The sequence below is a fragment of the Xyrauchen texanus genome, chromosome 50, assembly GCF_025860055.1.
Source record: "Xyrauchen texanus isolate HMW12.3.18 chromosome 50, RBS_HiC_50CHRs, whole genome shotgun sequence".
Lineage (NCBI taxonomy): Eukaryota > Metazoa > Chordata > Actinopteri > Cypriniformes > Catostomidae > Xyrauchen > Xyrauchen texanus.
Window position 1 is genome coordinate 12,136,238 of NC_068325.1, and position 21,512 is coordinate 12,157,749.

At 39.7% G+C, this 21,512-nt stretch overlaps 1 protein-coding gene across 1 annotated transcript in view; it reads right to left on the reverse strand.

Annotated features, from left to right (window-relative positions):
* LOC127640986 (C3 and PZP-like alpha-2-macroglobulin domain-containing protein 8) overlaps positions 1–21,512 on the reverse strand; it is a 55,413-nt gene that overhangs the window by 31,897 nt on the left and 2,004 nt on the right. Inside the window, exons 6-27 of the mRNA XM_052123721.1 lie at positions 20,410–20,427; positions 19,713–19,767; positions 18,897–19,010; positions 18,650–18,734; positions 18,464–18,572; positions 17,831–18,058; positions 17,546–17,716; positions 16,505–16,633; positions 16,133–16,328; positions 15,835–16,010; positions 15,586–15,735; positions 15,343–15,501; positions 14,409–14,551; positions 11,420–11,482; positions 10,476–10,707; positions 8,105–8,258; positions 7,042–7,181; positions 5,697–5,748; positions 5,280–5,578; positions 2,622–2,847; positions 2,277–2,453; positions 2,061–2,142 (exon numbers count right to left, since the gene is read on the reverse strand). Coding sequence (XP_051979681.1) covers positions 2,061–2,142; positions 2,277–2,453; positions 2,622–2,847; positions 5,280–5,578; positions 5,697–5,748; positions 7,042–7,181; positions 8,105–8,258; positions 10,476–10,707; positions 11,420–11,482; positions 14,409–14,551; positions 15,343–15,501; positions 15,586–15,735; positions 15,835–16,010; positions 16,133–16,328; positions 16,505–16,633; positions 17,546–17,716; positions 17,831–18,058; positions 18,464–18,572; positions 18,650–18,734; positions 18,897–19,010; positions 19,713–19,767; positions 20,410–20,427 — 3,158 coding nt within the window. The remainder of the gene's footprint in view (positions 1–2,060; positions 2,143–2,276; positions 2,454–2,621; positions 2,848–5,279; positions 5,579–5,696; positions 5,749–7,041; positions 7,182–8,104; positions 8,259–10,475; positions 10,708–11,419; positions 11,483–14,408; positions 14,552–15,342; positions 15,502–15,585; positions 15,736–15,834; positions 16,011–16,132; positions 16,329–16,504; positions 16,634–17,545; positions 17,717–17,830; positions 18,059–18,463; positions 18,573–18,649; positions 18,735–18,896; positions 19,011–19,712; positions 19,768–20,409; positions 20,428–21,512) is intronic.

Below are 21,512 nucleotides of genomic sequence, written 5' to 3' on the forward strand. Positions count from 1 at the left end.
ACCAGAAAGTGTCCAAGCCTTTGTCTTTATTTTGAACAGTATAGATATTTTTTTAGATAATTTAAACCTAACAAATGTATTTTTGTGAAACGATTGGTTTGAAAAGTGTACAGGTGCAACCTTTCTTTAAAATAAAAGACAGTTGCTTTGTGACCTAAATTGTTTATAGGTTTATATAGAATAAAGAGGCTACATGCACTGGGCAGGAATAAAAAAATAAAAAATAAAAATAGGTTCCCTTGTGTCCAACTGCGTAGGGAGAAATAGCCAGTTGTGGGGGTAGGGCTGTTGACCTCACAGAGGGCATACTTAATGATGGCTGTTCTGGACCACGGAAAAAAATCCCCCAAAACAACTTATAAATATGTGACTGGAGTCAAAGACCTTATTAGTACTTGGTTAATAAGGCTCCGGGGTACAGTCAGTTCAGCATTTTGCAATGCATGGCTCTATTAAAAGTCAGTCTACCGTGCATAAATGAATCACTTCAAATTTTAAGCAAATATACAGAGATGACAACATTTTTCTTTTCCATTGTGCATTCTATTTTGTATTCTGTATTCTTAGGTAACACAAACATCATGTGCTTCTAAGCTCAGGTTTAGCCTACTACAACCCTGATGGGACATGTACATCACCCAGACGTCTATCTGATGTGTGTTTTTTTTATTTTCTCCCCAATTTGGAATTGCCAATTCCCAAAGCGCTCTAAGTCCTCGTGGTGGCGTAGTGACTCACCTCAATCCAGGTGGTGGAGGACGAATCTCAGTTGCCTCCACGTCTGAGACCATCAATCTGCGCATCTTATCATGTGTCTTGTTGAGCATATTACTGGAGACATAGCGCGCGTGGAGGCTTCACGCTATTCTCCACGGCATCCATGCACAACAACCACGTGCGCCACCGAGAGCGAGAACCACATTATAGTGACCACGAGGAGGTTACCCCATGTGACTTTATCCTCCCTAGCAACCGGGCCAATTTGGTATCTTATGAGACCTGGCTGAAATCACTCAGCACGCCCTCGATTCAAACTTGCAACTCCAGGGGTGGTAGTCAGCGTCTTAACCACTGAGCTATCCAGGCCCCGGAAGATGTATTTTTAACATTGTTTGCTCATCTGCAATCGTCTATAAGACGTATTTCAATAAGTATGTCTCTGATGTCTTTGAGACATTTATGATTTAGAATGTTTGTAAATCTGATCATTTTAAGATGTTTATCAGATGCTAATTAGATTGTGATGCTTTCCAGATGAAAAGACCTAAAAGAGATATCTTGGATATATACAGTACATGTGCTATCTTGGAATAAATTAGAGTAACATGGTGTCAAATCTGAAAATATATCGAGAAAAAAATAGCAAGTTCTCAAAAACCAAACTTGTGTGTTTGTCAGGGCTAGTTGATATACTGTAGCTAAAGAATATATCAAGATATTTGTAATCTTTTTGACAATATTCAATATATCTTGATATTTATGAATTTGCTCTGTAATGTGTGTGTTTTTCCAAACAGAGGAACCATAATTTGGACCAAACCGCCATTGTAGCAAAAGTAACAGTAAAATAATTGTTAGATATAATCATGGCACATAAAATTGTTTTCCACTAAATTAATAAAGAAGTATGATATTTAATCATTTTCATTCATATGCACCAATATAACAACACAGAGAAATAAACAGCAATATTTAAAATGTAATACATAAAAAATGCAACACAACATTGAGTGATGACACAAACTAATCGTTGAATCATAGCTGTAATTTGAGATACAATTTATTAAAATGGACAGCTTGAAATGATTCATATAAAATGAGTTGAATCTTGAACAATCTTTTTCCACAGAAGAAATTAAGTAATAGGAGTTTGGCAAAACATGAGGGCAAGTTAATATTCTATGTATCGCCCAGACAAAGTGTTTGTGAAGTTCACCTCTCTTTGACTGGAGATGGGGGTTAAATAAAGGACAAACTAGGAAAAAAATATTGCTTACCCTATTGTAATTAAAGCCAACTTTTTCGCAGACAAGACATGTCTTCACACAGTAAAAGCTTACCACATGCTTCCGGAGGAATCTCTTTCCCCAAAGGCACTATAAGAACCATCCTGCCTCTTGTATGTCAGCTGCCTCTGATAACCTGCCAGGTACATTGGAACACCCAAGGCATTGTTTACACCGCATTTGTGCACTTCAATCATTTTAAAGTAATTCTTCAGGAGATTAATAATCAAGAAGATGCATTTAAGAATGAAGACATGCTGTGTCTTGTACCTTGCAGTAGATAGTCGGTGGCCTCTGCCTCAACCTCTGGGCTGAGCTGTCTGGTTTTCTGGAGGTACTTGAGCACAAAGACATTGGGAGCAAAGTGGATCATGTTCTGCTCGCCACAACCGAAGGGGAGTCGCAAGAGCTTGTCGAGGTTATTAAGGGTGGGGCCCATAACATCACCTAGGACACAAAAAGTCATCAAGTTTTATAATAGCATTCAAACTTAAAAGTCTACGGTGTAATCTTTCAATAATGGTCCAATTTTTGTCTAAACTAATGGCGCAAGTTTTGGGCGGGATTTGGTTGGTTGGCTACGCTATGAACGGAGATGTTCCTAAGTGTCCTCACCGATCATGGAGGCAGTGGCTCTCTCTGAGCCCGGTACCACGTTGTGTGGAACTCCAAGAGTGAAGGCCTCATTGTGGTTCTCGTCTGCATCTTCCTTGCGCCAGATCCTGAACTCACCTACAGAGCCCCAGCCAGTGGAAAATCCAATGTATTGCACCTGAGCAGGAAGTGGTCCAGTCCATTGCAGGATCAGAGTTTCACTGGATGGCTCCATGCCGTGCCCCACCTATCACAAATACGATTATGTAAAACTTGATACTAATTGGAGAGTATGAATAATGGTCCCAGGTGAATGTACGGTCCCAGGTGGAGATTTTGCTATACTGATTTTACCTGTAATTATTTGTATTCTAAGTATTAATAAACCATTTTTTTTATTGAATTTCAAGTAATTACAATGTAATATATACTGTCATAGTAAATAATTTGTATATATAATAATAATAATTAGGAATGCACCGATATGAAAACTTTTGGCATATAAGATACAGATTTTAACCCAAAAAACTATTGGCCGATACGGATACCGTTTATTTGCCACTTACCTCATTTTGTCATCAGATCACTGTTTTGCTCAGAAATTATGTTTTAAAGAGGTACAAAGAGGTACAAAAGCTTTTTATTGTTCTATAAATATATAAATTCAACTAAAGTAATGAAACACCCATATAAGTCCCATATAAGTTCTATTACGGTATAATGGAAAATGCCATACACACCACTAGAGGGCACCGCTTTCTTACACAATGCTGTCTGAAGTGCTGACTGAAGTAATGACTTCAGACCGCTGAATGCAGTCTATTTTTAAGCTTTCAAGGTTTAGTTATTGCACAAGACCATATTGCGATTTCAATCTTAATTCAATCAAACGTGTGGCCTTAATGGATACCATACCATTGTCAAAGTTTGCTGGATTCAAGTGTTTTGAATGTTATACCTCATCATGTATAGGTAAGTGCTGCTTGCACAACTGTCTATAATGATGTTTTTTCCTCATTAATGTGATAACGAGAACGATTAAATTTTTTATATTACATGTTCTTAGAAGTGTCAACCCTTCTACATTCTGTGGCTATCATTATTTCTGGACTGTGCATTTTAATTCACAGACTTTTAATAAAAAGTGTTTAATTATTTATAAACCATCAGTTTTCCACATCTGCATTTTCATGCTTAAAACCAATTTGCAGATGGTTTAAATTTGGACATTAATTGGCCGATAAATATTGGCATCCGATGCACTGGTACATCCCTAATAATAATGACTCATCCACAGAATGCTCTCATTGAGAAAACTAAGCAAGTATGACTAAACTTTAATTTAATAACAATACTATGGAAACTAATTAAGTTCTACTCAAAAAGCAGTTTAATGAATGCTGAATCTTACAAGCGCAAGGGGCTCATAAAACTAAATTGCCAAGTCTTGGCAAAAGCTATCCACATAACCTACATAGACCCATTTTAGAATCTCCCATAAACTCTCATTGCTATTGACAAGAATCAGTCATTAAATCTTCGGCCATGTGAAATGGAACATGGTTCATCATGCTACAATGAAAATAGGTCACTATCATAACAAATCTGACCCCAGCTATATGTGACTAAGTGTACCATTACTATACTTTTGCTCCCTACTTTAAGCAGAGTAGCTTCATTGTTGATCCGAACCAATGGTCACAGATCACAAGGACTTTGCAATAACATCAACTGGTACAGTATGACCACCTCATTGTACATCATGGACAACTGAACCCTGATGTCAGGACCAAACACTGGAACATTCAAACACACACCCAAACACAGAAAAACGACATTCCGTCCAGGCGCCAGAAAAGTATTTTTCTAGAATGGTGCAACGGATGACAAATATAATGGCACCCAACACTCAGGTAACCAAAAGCAAATTGCCTTTAGTCCAGTTTACACCAAGTTTGACAAAACAATGTGAAAGTATAAAATATTTGCAAACAAATTATTTATTAAATTTCTTTGCACCAAAAGCTAATAATTTTTTTTTATAATTCTCTGAAAAACATTTGGATACTTAAATGAATTTTTCAGTATCCAAGCAATTACATGCTAGTATCTTTTTATAAACAGTATTTTTTTTTTTAAATCAACATAGGCCTTTAATTGTACCTCACATGTGGTTGGTACAAAAAACTAATCCTGAGAATCTAACGTAATCGTGACCTTCTCAAAACCGCCATTTTCCACATTTTTAATAATGAAAAATAAAAAGCCAGTATTTTATTACAAAGGAAATCTGTATATCCACAAATCTATTCATCCACTTATGACATCAACCAATCAGCAATACTACATCCATTACATCCTAAAAAGTAGTTATCCATAGCTGGCTTTCCATCCACATATTTTTATGCTAATTTTGGGATATTGCATAAAAAATGCTGGATTGAAAAAAAAGGTTGCAAATAAAGTTTCCAAAATTTGCATATAAACATTTATGACAATTTTGCTCACCAAACGAAATGATTTTGTTCTCTAAAGCACATCAACGCTGCTTTATCCACAGATTGTTTTTGCAATGTTATTATTTTTCACGTAAATTAAATTCACAACTTGGACCACAACATAGCTTGTGTTTTAGCCATCCAAAAACGATATCTCCCAATTTTCTCAAATCTATCTTACCTGCACTCCCCCTTCTCTCCAGCTGATCCAAAAGCTTCTGAACTCATCCCAGGACAAGATGCCTGGCGTTGGGGCGCTGGCAACAGGCTCACCCATCTTACCCCGTGAAATCCATGAGCGCAAGTTTTGCCGACCACCCAGTACAATTTCCACCATTTCAGAGCTGTCGTGGGCAGTGGGTGAGAGGGCAATGTGGGCATCATTATGGCTTTTGATGGCCACTTGTGCATGCGTGACTTTAGCCGGCTTTTTCACATATTGATACTCGTATTTGTTGGGTGTGGAGATGTGGATTCGTTCTGCCAATTGCCGGAGGAGAAATATTGGAGAATAACTTTCAATTTACATTTGAATACAGAGGGCAACCAAGCAAATGTGTGTTTGAGAATTGATGAAGAACAGGAAAGACTTGCTTACCGTTTGGGCAAAAGAAGACACTGTATGTGTACTCTCTAGGTAAACCTTCAGGCTATGGAAAAAAGCAAGAAGAGGGGGATATTAGTTACTAAAACTTGTTCGCAACACAACACAGTGCCAATGAGTCTCATTCACGAACCAATTGTATGCTCATATTTCTATGTAAAACCTGTGTGCAAACGTCTTTATGCACTTTAGCAATACATTTTCTTATAATATGGCATCGATACTTTAGATCCCTGTATCGATAATTTTATGAATCTATTTGTGCATTCATATTATGTCCAACAATTTTAAAATGAAAAAGCAGATCTAAATCATTGCAAACTCTGAGATATGCATTTCTTAGTGTTCAGCGTTGTTCTATGAGGTGTGAGGGTGATTCAAACTCAACCTGCATGATTCGCTCCATCTCTTGCTGTCATGCTGATTCTCTCACACGTGTTTGCCACAGTTTAAACTGCGATCCAATCATGACATCTAATGCATAGCGAATTCATTGAATTGTGACAAATGTATCGCGATACATATCGTATTGTGAGGCAGTTGGATATGCCTAACCATAACGCACATAAATTGTTTCTACATTTAGGAAAACATTTAGAACCAACTCAAACCACACATATGGAAAATCACAGACTCCTGGTGGACTTATAAACTTCTTTAGCTGAAATGCTTACGAATTTGGATACTGATTTTAACAAAAACTATTGGCCGATACAATATCAAAACCAATGTTTTGCCATCAGATCATGTTTTCCTAAGAAATTATTTAATAAAAATTACAAATAGGCACACTTTTTATTGCTCTAAAATGTATTTCAATTGTACATGGATTGGAAATGTCCAATTCAACGGAAATGTCAACCACATCATGGAAAAACAAGATTCCAAAGGAACAAAACACCCTTTTAAGTTCTATTGTGGTATAGATATTGCCGTCCAGACCGCTAGAGGGTGCCGCTTGCTTACATAATGCTGACTGAATCGCTGAATGCAGTCTATTTTTAAGCTTTCAATGTTTAGTAATAACGCATGACTATATTGTGATTTCAATCTTAATTAATCGTGCAGCCTTAATGGATGCTATACTAATGTGAAGGTTTGCTGGTTTCAAAGCGTTTTGGATGGTTTTACCTCATCATGTATAGGTAAGTGCCGCTTTTACAACTGTCACATCTGTAACGACGCATTTTCCTCATTGATGTGCGAATGGCTGTAAAAGTGAGGTTGTGTGGAAGGCGTTATGGGCATATGTTGTGAATCCATCTGAAATTTTGCACACAGAAGAACAATTTTATGCAAATTATTAGTGAATAAAACCAATGAGATCCAGGGTCCCCACCTCTACCAGCACGCTCCTGCCAACATAGTCCATGCCCGCGGGATTTCTCCTGTCCACCTGTTCATCGGTCACTCTGCCTGCTTTGCTGGACTGCAGCCCATCAGAGCAACAACTTAGATCACTGTAGGCAATGGCGCGAGCTGCCATGGAAACAAATGCGGGAAATGACAGAGCAGATCTCAATATATCAGAGGTAAAAGTAGCAGTTTGGAATAGAGATTGACCAATATTGCTTTTAAACGCACCAATACAGATAGTTATTTTCATTTAAATGTCCCACAACTGATATGCCTAACAGATTTTTAACTATTTTTTTTTCTTCTCTTCTTTTGAAAAAATAAACAAATAATTTATCACTAGCCAGTCTGCTTTATGAGACTATATGCAATTTATCTGTAAAACCGATTTTTGAAACTGATAACTGATTTGGAAAACTGTGAATATTGGTTAAAAAACATTTATCAGATGAATTGCCTGTGTATCTCATGTTGAAGTCCTAAACTTCATATGAATATACAAATGAAAATTGCAAACATGGGAGACTTGGCAGAATGCTTTCTTTTTTAACAAAACCCGTAATGTCTTCTGAGACCATGATGGCCGAATAGGATACACACATGGCTCTGTAGAGGGATGGCTGCTTGCCAGCAAAGACCCTTTGTATGCGTGTAGTGAGAAGGAAGGACTTGGAGCCGGAGGGACTAGGCAAAAGCCGAGGGGGGCCCATTGGTCAGCACTGACCTGCAAATTCATCGCCATGCCATAGAAAAGACCCCCACTGTCCCTCTCACTATTGCCCTCATGTACTTTTCAACAAAAATGGTCTGATAACCCAAAAGAACATAGTTGTCCAGCACAGGTCATTACATAATTCAATGACAAGGGTTTAACTTGGCAAATGTGCTCCACTAAAGCTGATATGACCCTCCGTTTAAAGACTTACAAGCTAAATAGGATTCCTTTAAGTCATGGATCAGGAATGTAATGGCAACTAAATACATACAGTGAGGTACACAGGTCCATAACAAACGCAACATTGTTAGATTTCTTTTAATAGACAAACCTGTGATGTTGGCAGCCACCAATTCAGAAAAGAGCAGCACGATAAAAGTGGGTGTTGCCTCTCCAGGTGCCACACACTTTTTCCGGGTCAGATGATGTTTCCCTGGATGACCCACAAACTTGATCCCTTTGGACACTGAAACTTTCACATGGACCTAAAGAAAATGATTGTACAAATTGGAGTTTCCATAGAGCACAAACATGTTCTCTGCATACTAACTTATATGGCATGAATTCCCAAGGGCTTCCAAAAGATTTGGGGGAATTTTGGAGGTGTATTGCACATTTTCCATGCTGCCTACCTCATGGCCTCCCATAGTTCCTGAAGGATTTAATTTCAAACCCCAAAGCCCAAAACTAGTACAAATCCTTTCTCTGCACATATCTCAAGTCAAGAATAGGCTGACACTAAATAATGTTTTAGAGTTAACATGATATGAGTTGAAATTTACAGCAACCATGAGTGTATCAGTGATTCAAAGTCACAGAAGTATCTGCATTAAAGGGAGAGTTCACACAAAAAAAATTATTCTGTCTGGAGGTAGACCGATATATCGGTTTTACAGATTAATCGGTGCTGATAGTTGCTATTTGGCACTTTCGGTTATTGGTCAAACTCGTGCTGATAGTTGCAGATAGTTTTTATTCCCTTGTTTCTTAATCTTTCATCATTGACAATATTCATCCATATATTTATCCTCACTTCAATGGATATTTTGTTATTTTTAATTATTATATAAACAAGTGTCTCAATTAAAGTGAGGGCATGCATTGAAAAATGTGACTATATGGAAACGTGCACCGTCAGTGCACATAACATGTCTCCAAATACATATTCCGTCATCTGGTGAATTATATGCTATTAAAAGCTTATTTTGGCTAATACTTAAGTATAGAGCATTGCAACGGAGCTAAGTCATTTCAAAATAAGAGTCCCTGGTGTGTTTCGGGCTTGTTTATAGTTAAAAGTCCTGCATTATGTACCCAATCTTAAGTTTTTTTATCACTATTATTGGGATTGTACTTATTTTTTTTAATCATTCCATAGATCAATTTTAAAAACTATTGGCCGATTAATCAGTCTTTTCCACCACCATAAGACACAGTCACACATACTCTTTGCACAACGAAATTCTGTGGGCGAAGATGCCGTGGGTGGATGTTGACCGCCTTTGAATTCAGCAAAAAATAACTGCCAAGCAGTTTCTAAAGCTGCACTTCATTGACAAATTGGCAAAATCCACTATCAGATGACCAATGATTTAATCATTTACTTTAATAATTTTTTTCTCCATACAATGAAAGTGAATGGTGTCTGATGCTGCTTAAAATCTCCTTTTGTGACATGAAGGTGAGTAAATGATGAGAATATTCATTTTTGGGTGAACAATCCCTTTAAGAGTAGAAATAATGCTAAACTAGATTTTAGGGCTTTTCACACTGTGCTTAACATGGGTTATGGTCTTTTTAAACCCCATTTTAACCCTGGGTAAAGCAAAGTTTCACACTTGTAATTTTTAAAGGTGGTTAGGACCACTTTTAACCCGGGTTATGAAACCCTGCTCCGGATCAGGAAAGTTGTTTAACAAGCAACATCCACAAAGCACAACCAATCATATAATGCCTAAAGCCTAATTAAAAATGTATGCACTTTGTACAGTCGCAGAAACGTTCACACACTATTTACATTCTCCATCTAATGGAAACTGGTGAAAGGTCAAACAGTGAGAGCAAACGTGATAACTGCCGTGATGAAGAAACAGTATTCCTTTCGCATGTGTTTTCGTGGTATGTTTAAGAATATGATTGACAAACAGAGCTGATTTGCTTGCAGACATTTCCACAGAAGAGCAGCTCCATTGACAGGTTATGTATCCATTGCGAGATGTATTTGTCCAAAAATTGTTATTGACACAGCAAATATGCAAATATGAACATTAACCCAGGGTTTATGAATGTACAACCTAGGAACAAATGGCCAGGGCTAATTATTAACCCAGGATAAATTATTAACAGAGTGAAACATGAAACAAGATAACCCAGGATTTAGTTTCCCCAGGGTTAAGTATGACAATGGCTTAACCAATTTAAATTGTGAAAAGCCATTTTTACATTTCTGAAAAAGGCGCTTGCCTGTGCAAACTCATCATCACGATGCTAGGGTATTTCGAATTGGTTGCTAAGGTGTTCTCAGTGGTTATTAGGGCATTGCTTACTAGCCCAAGTCAAAAACGTCCACACCTCGTCTCTATGATTTTGTGGTTCCTAGATATGGCCCTCCTTCAATGTAAGTCGATAGGATATTTTTATCCATTTTATTGTCTGGACAGACAAAAATTTTTGAGAAAAAACAACTAAAAACATGCACACACCTCTGCACAAGTTTGGAGGTAGTTATACACAGTCAGTGGGACTTTGGTTTGTTCACCACGGATAACACTGTACGGAAGGGTGAAGTCGATAAAGAAGGGTTTGAATGTGCGCAGCTCTGCAGTCTGAGCAAGGCCTAACCCCTTTCCTGCAGACAGACCAATAGCCTCTGCCACCCACGTGGTGATGGAATCAGGGACGTCCAGTCGTAACTCTGCATCTCCGGTAACATTACTGTCAATCAAATAAGGTAAGAATTGTCAGGTTAAGCTAAAACATTCAACATTTTGTTGTTAATTTTTAGTTCCACAGGAGATTCTGATATGGTATCTAGAGACAATGAACTCATTTACCCAGATGGCAGAACATTTATATTACATTTACATTTATGCATTTGGCAAACACTTTCATCTAAAGCGACTTACAGTGCACTTACTACATGGACAATACCCCTGGAGTTAAGTGCCTTGCTCAAGGACACAATGGTGGTGGCTGTGGGGATTGAACTGGCATCCTTCTGCTTACAAGTTCTGTGCTTTAGCCCACTATGCCACCACCACGTAGAAAGCTGTTTAAGACTGTTTAAGAAGTTTATACATACACACATAATAAACATACAACTCTAAAACTATGCCTCTCTCTCCACAGTCCCACTCTGAGAGCCCCCCAAAAAAGCTAATATCTACCCCATTTCCCATTAAATGAATCCCATATCCCCAGTCTTCTACACTGCCACTTTTGCATGTGAAAATATAACTATCACTGGGTGTAAGACATATATACCAAGTGGCCAAATATTGGCCTATTACTCAGCCTGGCCAAAATGCGTACTGTATATCGCTAGTTTAGTCCATCACTAAATACATAACATATGCAAAAGAAGAGTCCCCATTCTAAGACCTTCCTAATCTAAAAACCTCATTGAACCAAACTAATATTTCAGTACCTGACACTGATGCAGCGCCATATCCATGTCTCTGGGAAGAATGTACGTTTGCGGTTCTCTGTCCTGTAAAACACAAACTGACATAAGAGGTGCTAGACCTTAGAGACAATTAACGCCCAAGTTATCTAATGGTCATTTCTTTTTATGATTAATATTTTTATCAATTCTACAAAGACACTACTAATCCTACCCCTCCCCAATCAACAACCCCCCCTTTTCAGGACTCTGAATTTGAAGATAATTTTGTAAAAATCCAAATAACTTTACAGATCTTTATTGTAAAGGGTTTAAACAATGTTTTCCATTCTTGTTCAATAAACCATAAACAATTAATGAACATGCACCTGTGGAACTGTCGTTAAGACACTAACAGCTTACAGACGGTAGGCAATTAAGGTCACAGTTATAAAAACTTAGAAGACCTTTCTACTGGCTCTGAAAAACACCAAAAGAAAGATTCCCTGCTCATCTGCGTGAACGTCCCTTAGGCATGCTTCATGGAGGCACGAGGACTGCAGATGTGGCCAGGGCAATAAATTGCAATGTCCGTACAGTGAGATGCCTAAGACAGCGCTACAGGGAGACAGGAAGGACAGCTGATAATCCTCGCAGTGGCAGACCACGTGTAACAATACCTGCATAGGATCGGTACATCTGAATATCACACCTGTGGGACAAGTACAGGATGGCAACAACAACTGCCCGAGTTACACCAAGAAGGCACAATCCCTCCATCAGTGCTCAGATTGTCTGCAATAGGCTGAGAGAGGCTGGACTGAGGGCTTGTAGGCCTGTTGTAAGGCAGGTTCTTACCAGATATCACCGGCAACAATGTTGCATATGGGTACAAACCCACCTACGCTAAACCGGACAGGACTGGCAAAAAGTGCTCTTCACTGATGAGTCACGGTTTTGTCTCACCAGGAGTGATGGTCGGACACCGTTATACCGAGGCCTGTACTCCAGAGCGGGATCGATTTTGGAAGTGGAGGGTCTGTCATGGTCTAGGGCGGTGTGTTACAGCATGATCGGACTGAGCTTGTTGTCATTGCAGGCAATCTCAACACTGTGCGTTACAGGGAAGACATCCTCCTCCCTCATGTGGTACCCTTCCTGCAGGCTCATCCTGACATGACCCTCCAGCATGACAATGCCACTAGCCATACTGCTCGTTCTGTGCATGATTTCCTGCAAGACAGGAATGTCAGTGCTCTGCCATGGCCAGTGAAGAGCCCGGATCTCAATCCCATTGAGCACGTCTCAAGGACCTGTTGGATCGGAGGGTGAGGGCTAGGGCCATTCCCCCCAGAAATGTCCGGGAACTTGCAAGTGCCTTGGTGGACCTCTCACAGCAAGAATGGCAAATCTGGTGCAGTCCATGAGGAAGCAATGCACTGCAGTACTTAATGCAGCTGGTGGCCACACTGAATGTAACTTTCGGTTAGCACCGCCCCCCCCCCCCCACCCCCTTTGTTCAGGGACACTTTATTCCATTTCTGTTAATCACATGTCTGTGAAACCTGTTCAGTTTAAGTCTTAGTTGTTGAATCTTTTTATGTTCATACAAATATTTACACATGTTAAGTTTTGCTGAGTTTCCCACTCTGAGAGCCCCCAAAAACATCAAATATCTACCCCATTTCCCATTAAATGAATCCCATATACCCAGCCACCTTCACTGCTACCCTTCCCATCTCCTCACACCACTCCCGAATTGAGGGCACTCCCACTGACTTCCAACCCCTTAAAACAATCTGCCTGTTTATCATCGCACTGGTCAGGACCCAATTTTGTATGTATTTTTCACCTACGTCGATGACCAACCCATCACCCAAAACACAGAGTCTGGGGCAAAACAGAATCCGAATGCCCAACACATCACATACAAAACTCTGTACCTTCAACCAAACTTCCTGAATCTTAGCACACCACCAAAAAACATGGGCCATGTCTCCATCTTCCGATTGGCAATGTCGGCCGGTGGGTGTGTCTTTAAGACCAAGCCTACAGTCTAGAGGGGTTCCAATAGAATCTATGTAGAATCTTGATTTGTATAAGTCACACCCTTGCATCTCTAGATACAGACTTGACATTTTTTAGAATCCCAGCCCACACTCCCTCCTCCAATCCCAAATTAAAATCTTTCTCCCATAATCTCTTGATAGAGGTTAAAGCTCCCCCAGACTCTGAACTAGCAGGGAGTAATACACTGATGCCTCATGACCTTTTCCAAAATCAGTAATCACCACTCCCAGAGTGTCTGCTGCTTTAGGGGGGTGTATGCTACTCCCAAAAATAGTATAGAGCAGGTGTCACAACTGTAAATACCTAAAAAAATGAGATCTGGGAATCCCAAAATGTTGAGCCAATTGATCTCAACACTCCACTCTCATATAGGTCACCGAGTGTAGTAACCCCCCTCACAATCCACTCTGACCAGCAGACTTATTAATACATTGGGTTCAGCAATATGTTCGAGGCAGCATTCAAATAAATGTCTGAATTTATTTGAAACTTAACTTGAAACACTTTTGTCCATACCGAGTGCAAATGCGAGATAATGGGGTGTAACGTAACTTCTTCGGTTAGTTTGATAGAAAGGCTTTGCAATGATGAAATAGAGGCAAGAACTTCCTGTTCAATACAAAACCAGGGAGGGGCTCTCTCAGGTGGAAACAACCAATGAGCCAAATGTCTGAGACTGAATGCATAAAAATGTAATTAAAATCTTGGGTAGACCTAGCCCACCTTTGTCAATCAGCCTATGTAATTTGTTGAAATGCAATCTGGGACGTTTACTATTCCAAATGAAGGTCTTCACAATGCTATCAAATTGCTTGAAATAAGACAGGGGGACATCTACTGGGAGAGACTGTAGCAGGTAGTTGATTTTTCAAATACAATTCATTTTAATAACATTAACCTTCCCTATCATAGATAAATGTAATGTCTAATGGTCATTTCTGAAAATTGAGAGTATTGAGTGTACCGTGTCCCAGATCGCGAGTGCATGGCAGCGACGAGGGTGGAGGTGTGCGGTTGGAATGCAGGCACAGCCTCGTCTGTGTACATCCCTCCACTCTGCCTGTGATTCAGACTCACCATGTCTGTCATGACCACGAGCCCAGTCTCCTACAGCAGGCACATTGACATATTAGTGTTTGATATCTTTAATAAATGTCAGGTAATCGGTTATAGATGCCATTTATATGTAGGAGTGTGGCAAGGAGGAGGGTGGGGCTGTGATGACACACGTCCGGCCTATATCAGGCTAATCAAGCCTACGAGAGGGATAAAGACGGCCAGAGGCGGCAGTTCGGCCTGGCCCTGCCCTCCTCCTTGCCACAAGGAGGTTGAGGTAAATGCATGTTTTCACTGTGCCTTTATAAAGTAGATATAAAAATATGTTTTAATTGTATGATGAAGGATGATTTATGTTGAATAATGAGTTTTGTATAATCAATTATCAACTTAATCTCTTTCAATTTCATCATGCAATTTTGATCATAATATAACCTTCCTTAGTGATTAAACTCTCATTAAATAAATAGTTTTTTGTTAGCATCAAATGAAAAAGCATCTTGCCTCATAGCATAGGGGTCTATTTTCTTAAAATTGTCTCAATTTCATTAATATAAAAATTCCTCGCCTACAAAGCCTTATTTTTAAATTATTTGAGACGTTGGCTTGGAATGAGGTTGGCTTTAGAGCAACTAACTCTAAGTTGCAAAATGTTTGCCTCTCACATGAACTTATTTGGAATTTATGTAGATAATATAGATTATCAAATATGTTTTTTAATTTGAATTTATTTAATAGTCTTTAGGGTCAAATGCTAGGTAATTATTCACAACATTTTAACCTAAACTCTTGATGTTGATAATGTCCATTTGTCAACTACCCAAGTGGAAACAGGTACTCACTGTAAAAGCAAAACGGGCATCTTTAGTGATGTCCCAGTGCCATGGAAACACAGAAGAACGCCGTCGCCGTGACGACAATCCGGGCCACCAGAAATGCCCCTCATCTTTGGGTACCCCAAATGCATCAGATACGTCAAAGTCAGCCAGTTCCTTGAACACCTGCAAACCCAAACGCCCATGCAGACTGTAATCTTACTCCAATATTCATAAAATGTATGAAAATATGTTTTAATGATGACTGACCTTCTCTGGTGTGAGCTGGAAGCCTGGTTTGAGAAGGTACATGCTTTTGTCCACCAAGGCCACACATACACATGAGCCACTCTCTGCTCTGATCTTAAGACTGACTGGCCTGCCTGGGATAGACTCGTTTGTGGACAAAGACACAGACACCTAAAGGCAATTATACAGATATGTGTTAACATATTAAAAGCCAGGCTGGGATCTCAGCTTACTGGCTAGGATGTTACATTAAGGAATCAGGAAACCCACCTCATTTTCAAATCTGGGCTGTACAGGAAGTTGTAGACTGTCCGTCACTCCCTCGCCATCTTCCCGAACATAGTAGACCAACAGGCGACTAAGAGGGGCCATGGAGGGTGTCACGTTGAAACGCAGAACTGACACACAGCTGTCCATTTCGGCCTGAGAAGAGGACACGCCAGGGTCTGGGAAGACAAAAATTATGAGGAAAATGAGCACTGTCATCAAATGTGTCAACAAGTCAACAAACAAATCTCTGCCATTTGAACTCTAGCCCACAGTTATTGGCACCTCTTGCAGCACTGACCTAAGTGACGTGTTGGTTTGGTAGTTGTATAAATATTTGTATCGAAGGTGACAGTAGCTCTCTTTCCACGATGGGCTGTGCTGTTTGAATGTCTCAAACCCGACTGTACGATATTCCCACGAGAGGCAATCTCATAGTGCATGGTGAAGTTACAAGGACAGGTGGACTTCAGAGAGATCTCTGCTTCCTGTCCAATCTAAACACAAGCAGATGCTTACCAGATTAAAAGCTAAATTAACATACAAGGTATAAGCAAAATAACGGTCTAGATTGAAAATTTTTCAGAAGAAAATGTTAAAAAAAAAAGTTGCTATTGTCTTGCATTCGTCTATTGGCTATTGTGTGAATAAAGATGTTGGCAGTGTCTCTTACCATAAGATGAGAACTGGGATTTTGGAGCTGGATGTAGCACTTGCTAGGAGAATACCAGCTACTGATGGACAGATAGTTGGGGAGATACTGGTCTCCTGCAGGTTTGCCATCAATGGCCGTCACTTTTGACTGTGAGAAAAGAGGAAAATATGACAAACCAACTTGAAATTTTACTAACTTGTCATGTAGCTAAAACTTTTATCCAAACTGACTCATGAAAATGGTTGATTTTTGAAAATGTTCCAAAGTCAATTTGGATAAAGTGGCTCGTTCTTAACTGCAATATGTTTCTAAAAATCTTACATCTTTAATTTGATTACCACTATGTTTGTCACTATTACGAAGCAACACAACTTGAAAAATAATTTTTACTTTATTTGGTTCTACTTGCAAACTACTAGTGAAAAGCAATTCAAAATATATGTCAAAGTATACATGTTTCCATCCTTTCTCAAAATTAAAAAAGATACTCAAGGGATCGTTCTGACGGAACCCTCTGGAGATCTTCCAGGCACTCTCCAAAGGAGCCTCAAATATCCTATTTATGTACTCAAGGAACTTCAAAATATTTTTCAAGAGCTTTATAGCCTTTCCATTATGATGGATTTCCTTACAGTTCTTGCAGGAACTAAGAGTACGTTTCTAAGAGTTTGAAGTCGGTAAGTTTAAAGTGTGCCTAGAGGATCTTCAGGTTCCACTAGTGTGGCTGAGCAACCCCACGTTTTGCCTCAACTATCTTTTAATTTTTACAGCATGTAGACCAAACCCCAGAACATTGTTTCCAAATGGACTTAAATGTGCCTCCACACCTGAGTTTGAAATATGGCATTTGCATTAATCAAAATGAAACAAGCTTTAATAACAATAAAACCCACATTCACACCAAAATCTCTAGTGTGAAGGTAACACTATAGTCCCATTGAAACAACTTCTAGGATCAGGCACCTTATTGAACCCATGCAGGGTTTAAAACTACAACCTTTCAGTAATTAGCCCAGCCCCTTTTCCATTAGGCTTTATTTCTAAATCCCTCGCACTGACCTCCAACCAGACATACTGGGCAGCCGTGGGGATGGATGGGATCACAAAACTGGCCTTTCCATTGCTCGAGAACAATTCGCTGGTGTAGACGTTGTCCTTTGGAGTGAGTTCTGCCTTAACTCGCACCTGCACTCCATCCGCTGGGCTCCCGTCTGGATAGGTCACCTCAATCTAAGGTCAGTGGTGAAAAACAATAATTCCAAATTAGCATGGGTGACATTAGATCATTAGAACCTGTTGTCTCTCAATAAACATTGACCAACAGGAAATTGACTATTCCCTTACCATCCCTTTGTAGGGCAGACCAGGCTTGAACTGCTTACGAGTGTCTTTGGAGTACTTGATATCAATGAGCTGCTTGTGGACAGGTGTTGAATCGTCAAACATTGTCTGCCGTCCACCGTCCACACTGCTCACTGTCACCCACATGTTGACCGCACCCCGGAAATGGTCAGTAACTTCTAAGGGCATCATGTCCTTTACACAGAGGCTAAAAGTGGCTGAACCTTTGATCTATGTAGAAGAAAAGGCAAGGCCACAGTAAGCTAATACTTATTTTTGTAGTCCTTTGAAGTTAAAAAGGCCATAATATGACAAACCCAACTGAAAAGACCAGCATGAATTTCAATGTAGGTCCATGATGGTTGGGTACTTTTCTTCTTGGGCCATGTCCCAAATGGCACACTTGATGATGACTTGCCATTCATGGCCTTTGCTGACATGAAGAACACAAGACCATAGGGTGTCCCATTTTTCCCATTATTATTAAAAAATTGTTGGACAACATGGTCCTTCTGGTGAGGTTGGATGACCAAGGAAGTATTCCTGGTTGAACTATTTAAGATGCCTGATGGAGACATATGCTGGTGATCAACTTTGTTGGTCTTTTCAGCAGGAAAATTATTATAATTTCCTCACCTCCAATGATTTCATCACTGGGTGGCCAACTTCATGCCTGTAGTAGCCTACACCATTCACCGTCATGTTAACCATTAATTTGCCTGTCACTGGCTTCCCAAAGGTGTACCTGGTGGACGACAGGGTGACTGTGAAATTGGAAATCATTCTCAACTTGTGAGATGTCAGGTGGATTCTCTCTCTTACCTTGCCTTGACTGTGACTTGTTCACATGAGTTGAGGTCTTGGATGTAGGGAGGGGGCTCAACGATAAGCTCAAACCTGGGCATAACTGTTCAAGAGACAAAAGACTGTTCAAAATCAATTACACATGCCAATATGGAAGCAACACTTTATGAATAGATTCTTCCAGTCAAGTCCAGGTTTATTGACAATGGTCTCCTACTTTCTCCATTTAGTTCCTTCTCTGACTTTTGCTATCTGAACAACTTACCATACTTCTGTACATCAAACGACTTGTTGTATGTGTGACCTTGCATCTCCACAAAGACAAACCACTCGCCAAAGACAGGTTGGTCTGACAGTGGAAAGCTCATATTGACAATTCCTGACAACAGAGACGGAGAATATCAGTGTAATCAAATTTTATAAGATATCATAGTGACTAGGGTCTATAAAGTTCTACGGTGGACCTGTCCTAAATGCTGCAGTGGACATGGACTTAAGGCTAAAGTATACTTTGGTTTTCCGCATGCTGTTACATCTCACGCACTGTTCGCGTGATGTGCATATTGTGAACAGCACAGTTTGTGTAGACTTCGCGTCTGTGCACATGAGCCTGGAGTTGACTGTACTAAAGAGTTTTACAAAGCAGTCATAGTGTGCATCCGTTGAACATGTCCCTACAGGCTCATGGTCAAAAGAGTTTACTTTGAAAGGCTAGAGTGTCCGACCGTGAGCAAGATGTAACGATACACGGAAAAACTAAGTATACCATACCCTATAGTATTGTCTGAGACAAAAAGTCTCCATGAACATAGGAAATATCATTTGTCATTTTAGGTTTCAGATGTAATCACAAGCACCCCCTTTTTTGTCCTTAATGGACACTTTTGCTGAGCACACACTGGCACAGATGCCACAGTGAACCATTACCCAACAGTCTATGCGGCAAAGTAGACTCAGAGGAGGACCGCAATGGCTGAATGTGCCATTTGGCATAGGGCCAGTGTGATACAGTGATAGTGAAATGATTACAAAAGACAAAAACACGATTACAGCAACACAACATGACAGTAACAGTTCTTACCACAACAAATAGACTTCAAATCCTTCCACTGGACTATGCGGGAGCCTCTGGGGTCCTGAGTAAACAAAGTGGTAATCTTAAACAGCATGTGGTAAAAATAGTCACATTCTTGCTTATTTGCTTGGCTTAAACTCAGAGGCCACTTTACACTCATAAAAGGCAACAAAGAATCAGGCTTAAGCAAACATGTTCCAAATCCAATGATGCTTTTAAACAAACTGACCTTACCCTGACTCAAAGGGCCAACACTCCAGGAGCCCCGTCAATCAAGGCAAAACTACACACACCCCAACTGACTCCGACAAGAGCCAGAAGCCAACAGTGCCAAACTAACATAAACATAAAACATTGTATACATAGCAAACATTTTTTCTAGTCCCCCTTTGGCCATTTGCACAACTTTCAGAGGAATTTTCTGGAACCAAGTAACAGTGTTTGCCCCAGATATGCTTCAAAGGCCAATCAGCATGTAGGAAAAGACTGGAAGCTAAGCATAGTGCAGCAGGGGGCAACAGCCCAGGAAGACTGATTCCCTTTTATCTCCCTTGTCACCCGCTAGGGTCTGCTCTAGGGTTGAACCCAACACCACCGGCCAGTTGTCAAGCTCTATAGCTCTAAACATGGGTCCTGCTGGGAAAAAAATACCCCAATCACACTTCTCAACAAGAGTGGTCTCCATCCCACAGCCTTTACTCACCACTATGTAAGCGTCAATCTGAAAAACAGTAAGGAGGAAGTTATTAGAGGGATAAAGATGACACATACAGAGAACATCATTGCCCGCCCACTTTTTCAGTCGTCTTTTTTCCAGAGGTATTTTTCCTCTATCATTTCTTCCATAGGGGTATTTAAACCTTTTCCATTAAATAATTCTAAAGGCATGGACACACACCTTTGCTCGGCAAAATTCCACGGGCGAATAAGTCATGGCCGGATGTTATTATGGGTCAAAAATATAATTGTCCAGCAGCCTATTTTTAATGCTGCACTTTATACTCTGTGAGAATTAAGTTAAAAAAGAAACTCACTGCTAACATAATATACTTGTGCATTGTGAATACTAATAATAGCTCTGTAAGAAGCACCACCCACACATAGGTCACTGCCAAACCAAGCAACTTCCCATTGGTCAAAGCGGCGAAATCGCCTGTAAAAGTTCATCAAATCTGAAATCTACGCAAAATCCACGAGGGCAAATTCTTCGCCACAGGAAGTCCATTCAAGATCGCGCAAATTCCTATTGAGATGACTGTATTTCCTCTGTGGAATTCTGCTGTGCAAAGGTAAGGGTGACTGCACCTTCAGACATAAAACAAACCTACCAGCTCCGAGGTGAATCACACATTTACATACTCTGATTTGAAGCAAAAAAATTATTTGAAGAATACATACTGAACGTCTTTCATGAGGGAATGAACCAGGAAGCCTTACAAATTACGTTATTAATTCAAAAAGTTGAAAAAATATAAATCTATTGATTTTAATTAAGATTATTACAAAATATTAAGATATATACAAGTGTGAGACTGGGGAGACAGACTAGATTACTTCATGGAAGTGAGTGGTCGCTGCAGAGCTCTTTTGCTGCAATTTCCCAGCGACAGCAGACGTAAACTAGCTATTAGCTAATTCTGGTGCAATTACTTTTAATTGTGCATTGTCCCTGTAAAAATAAACAATAAATGAAAAATGAAATTTGTTTGTCATGACTCATTAGTGATTCATGGATTTCCTCATTACCTGAAATTCCACTATTAAACAATATTTAAGCTCACATTAGGTTTGTCTTTACAGGTTTAT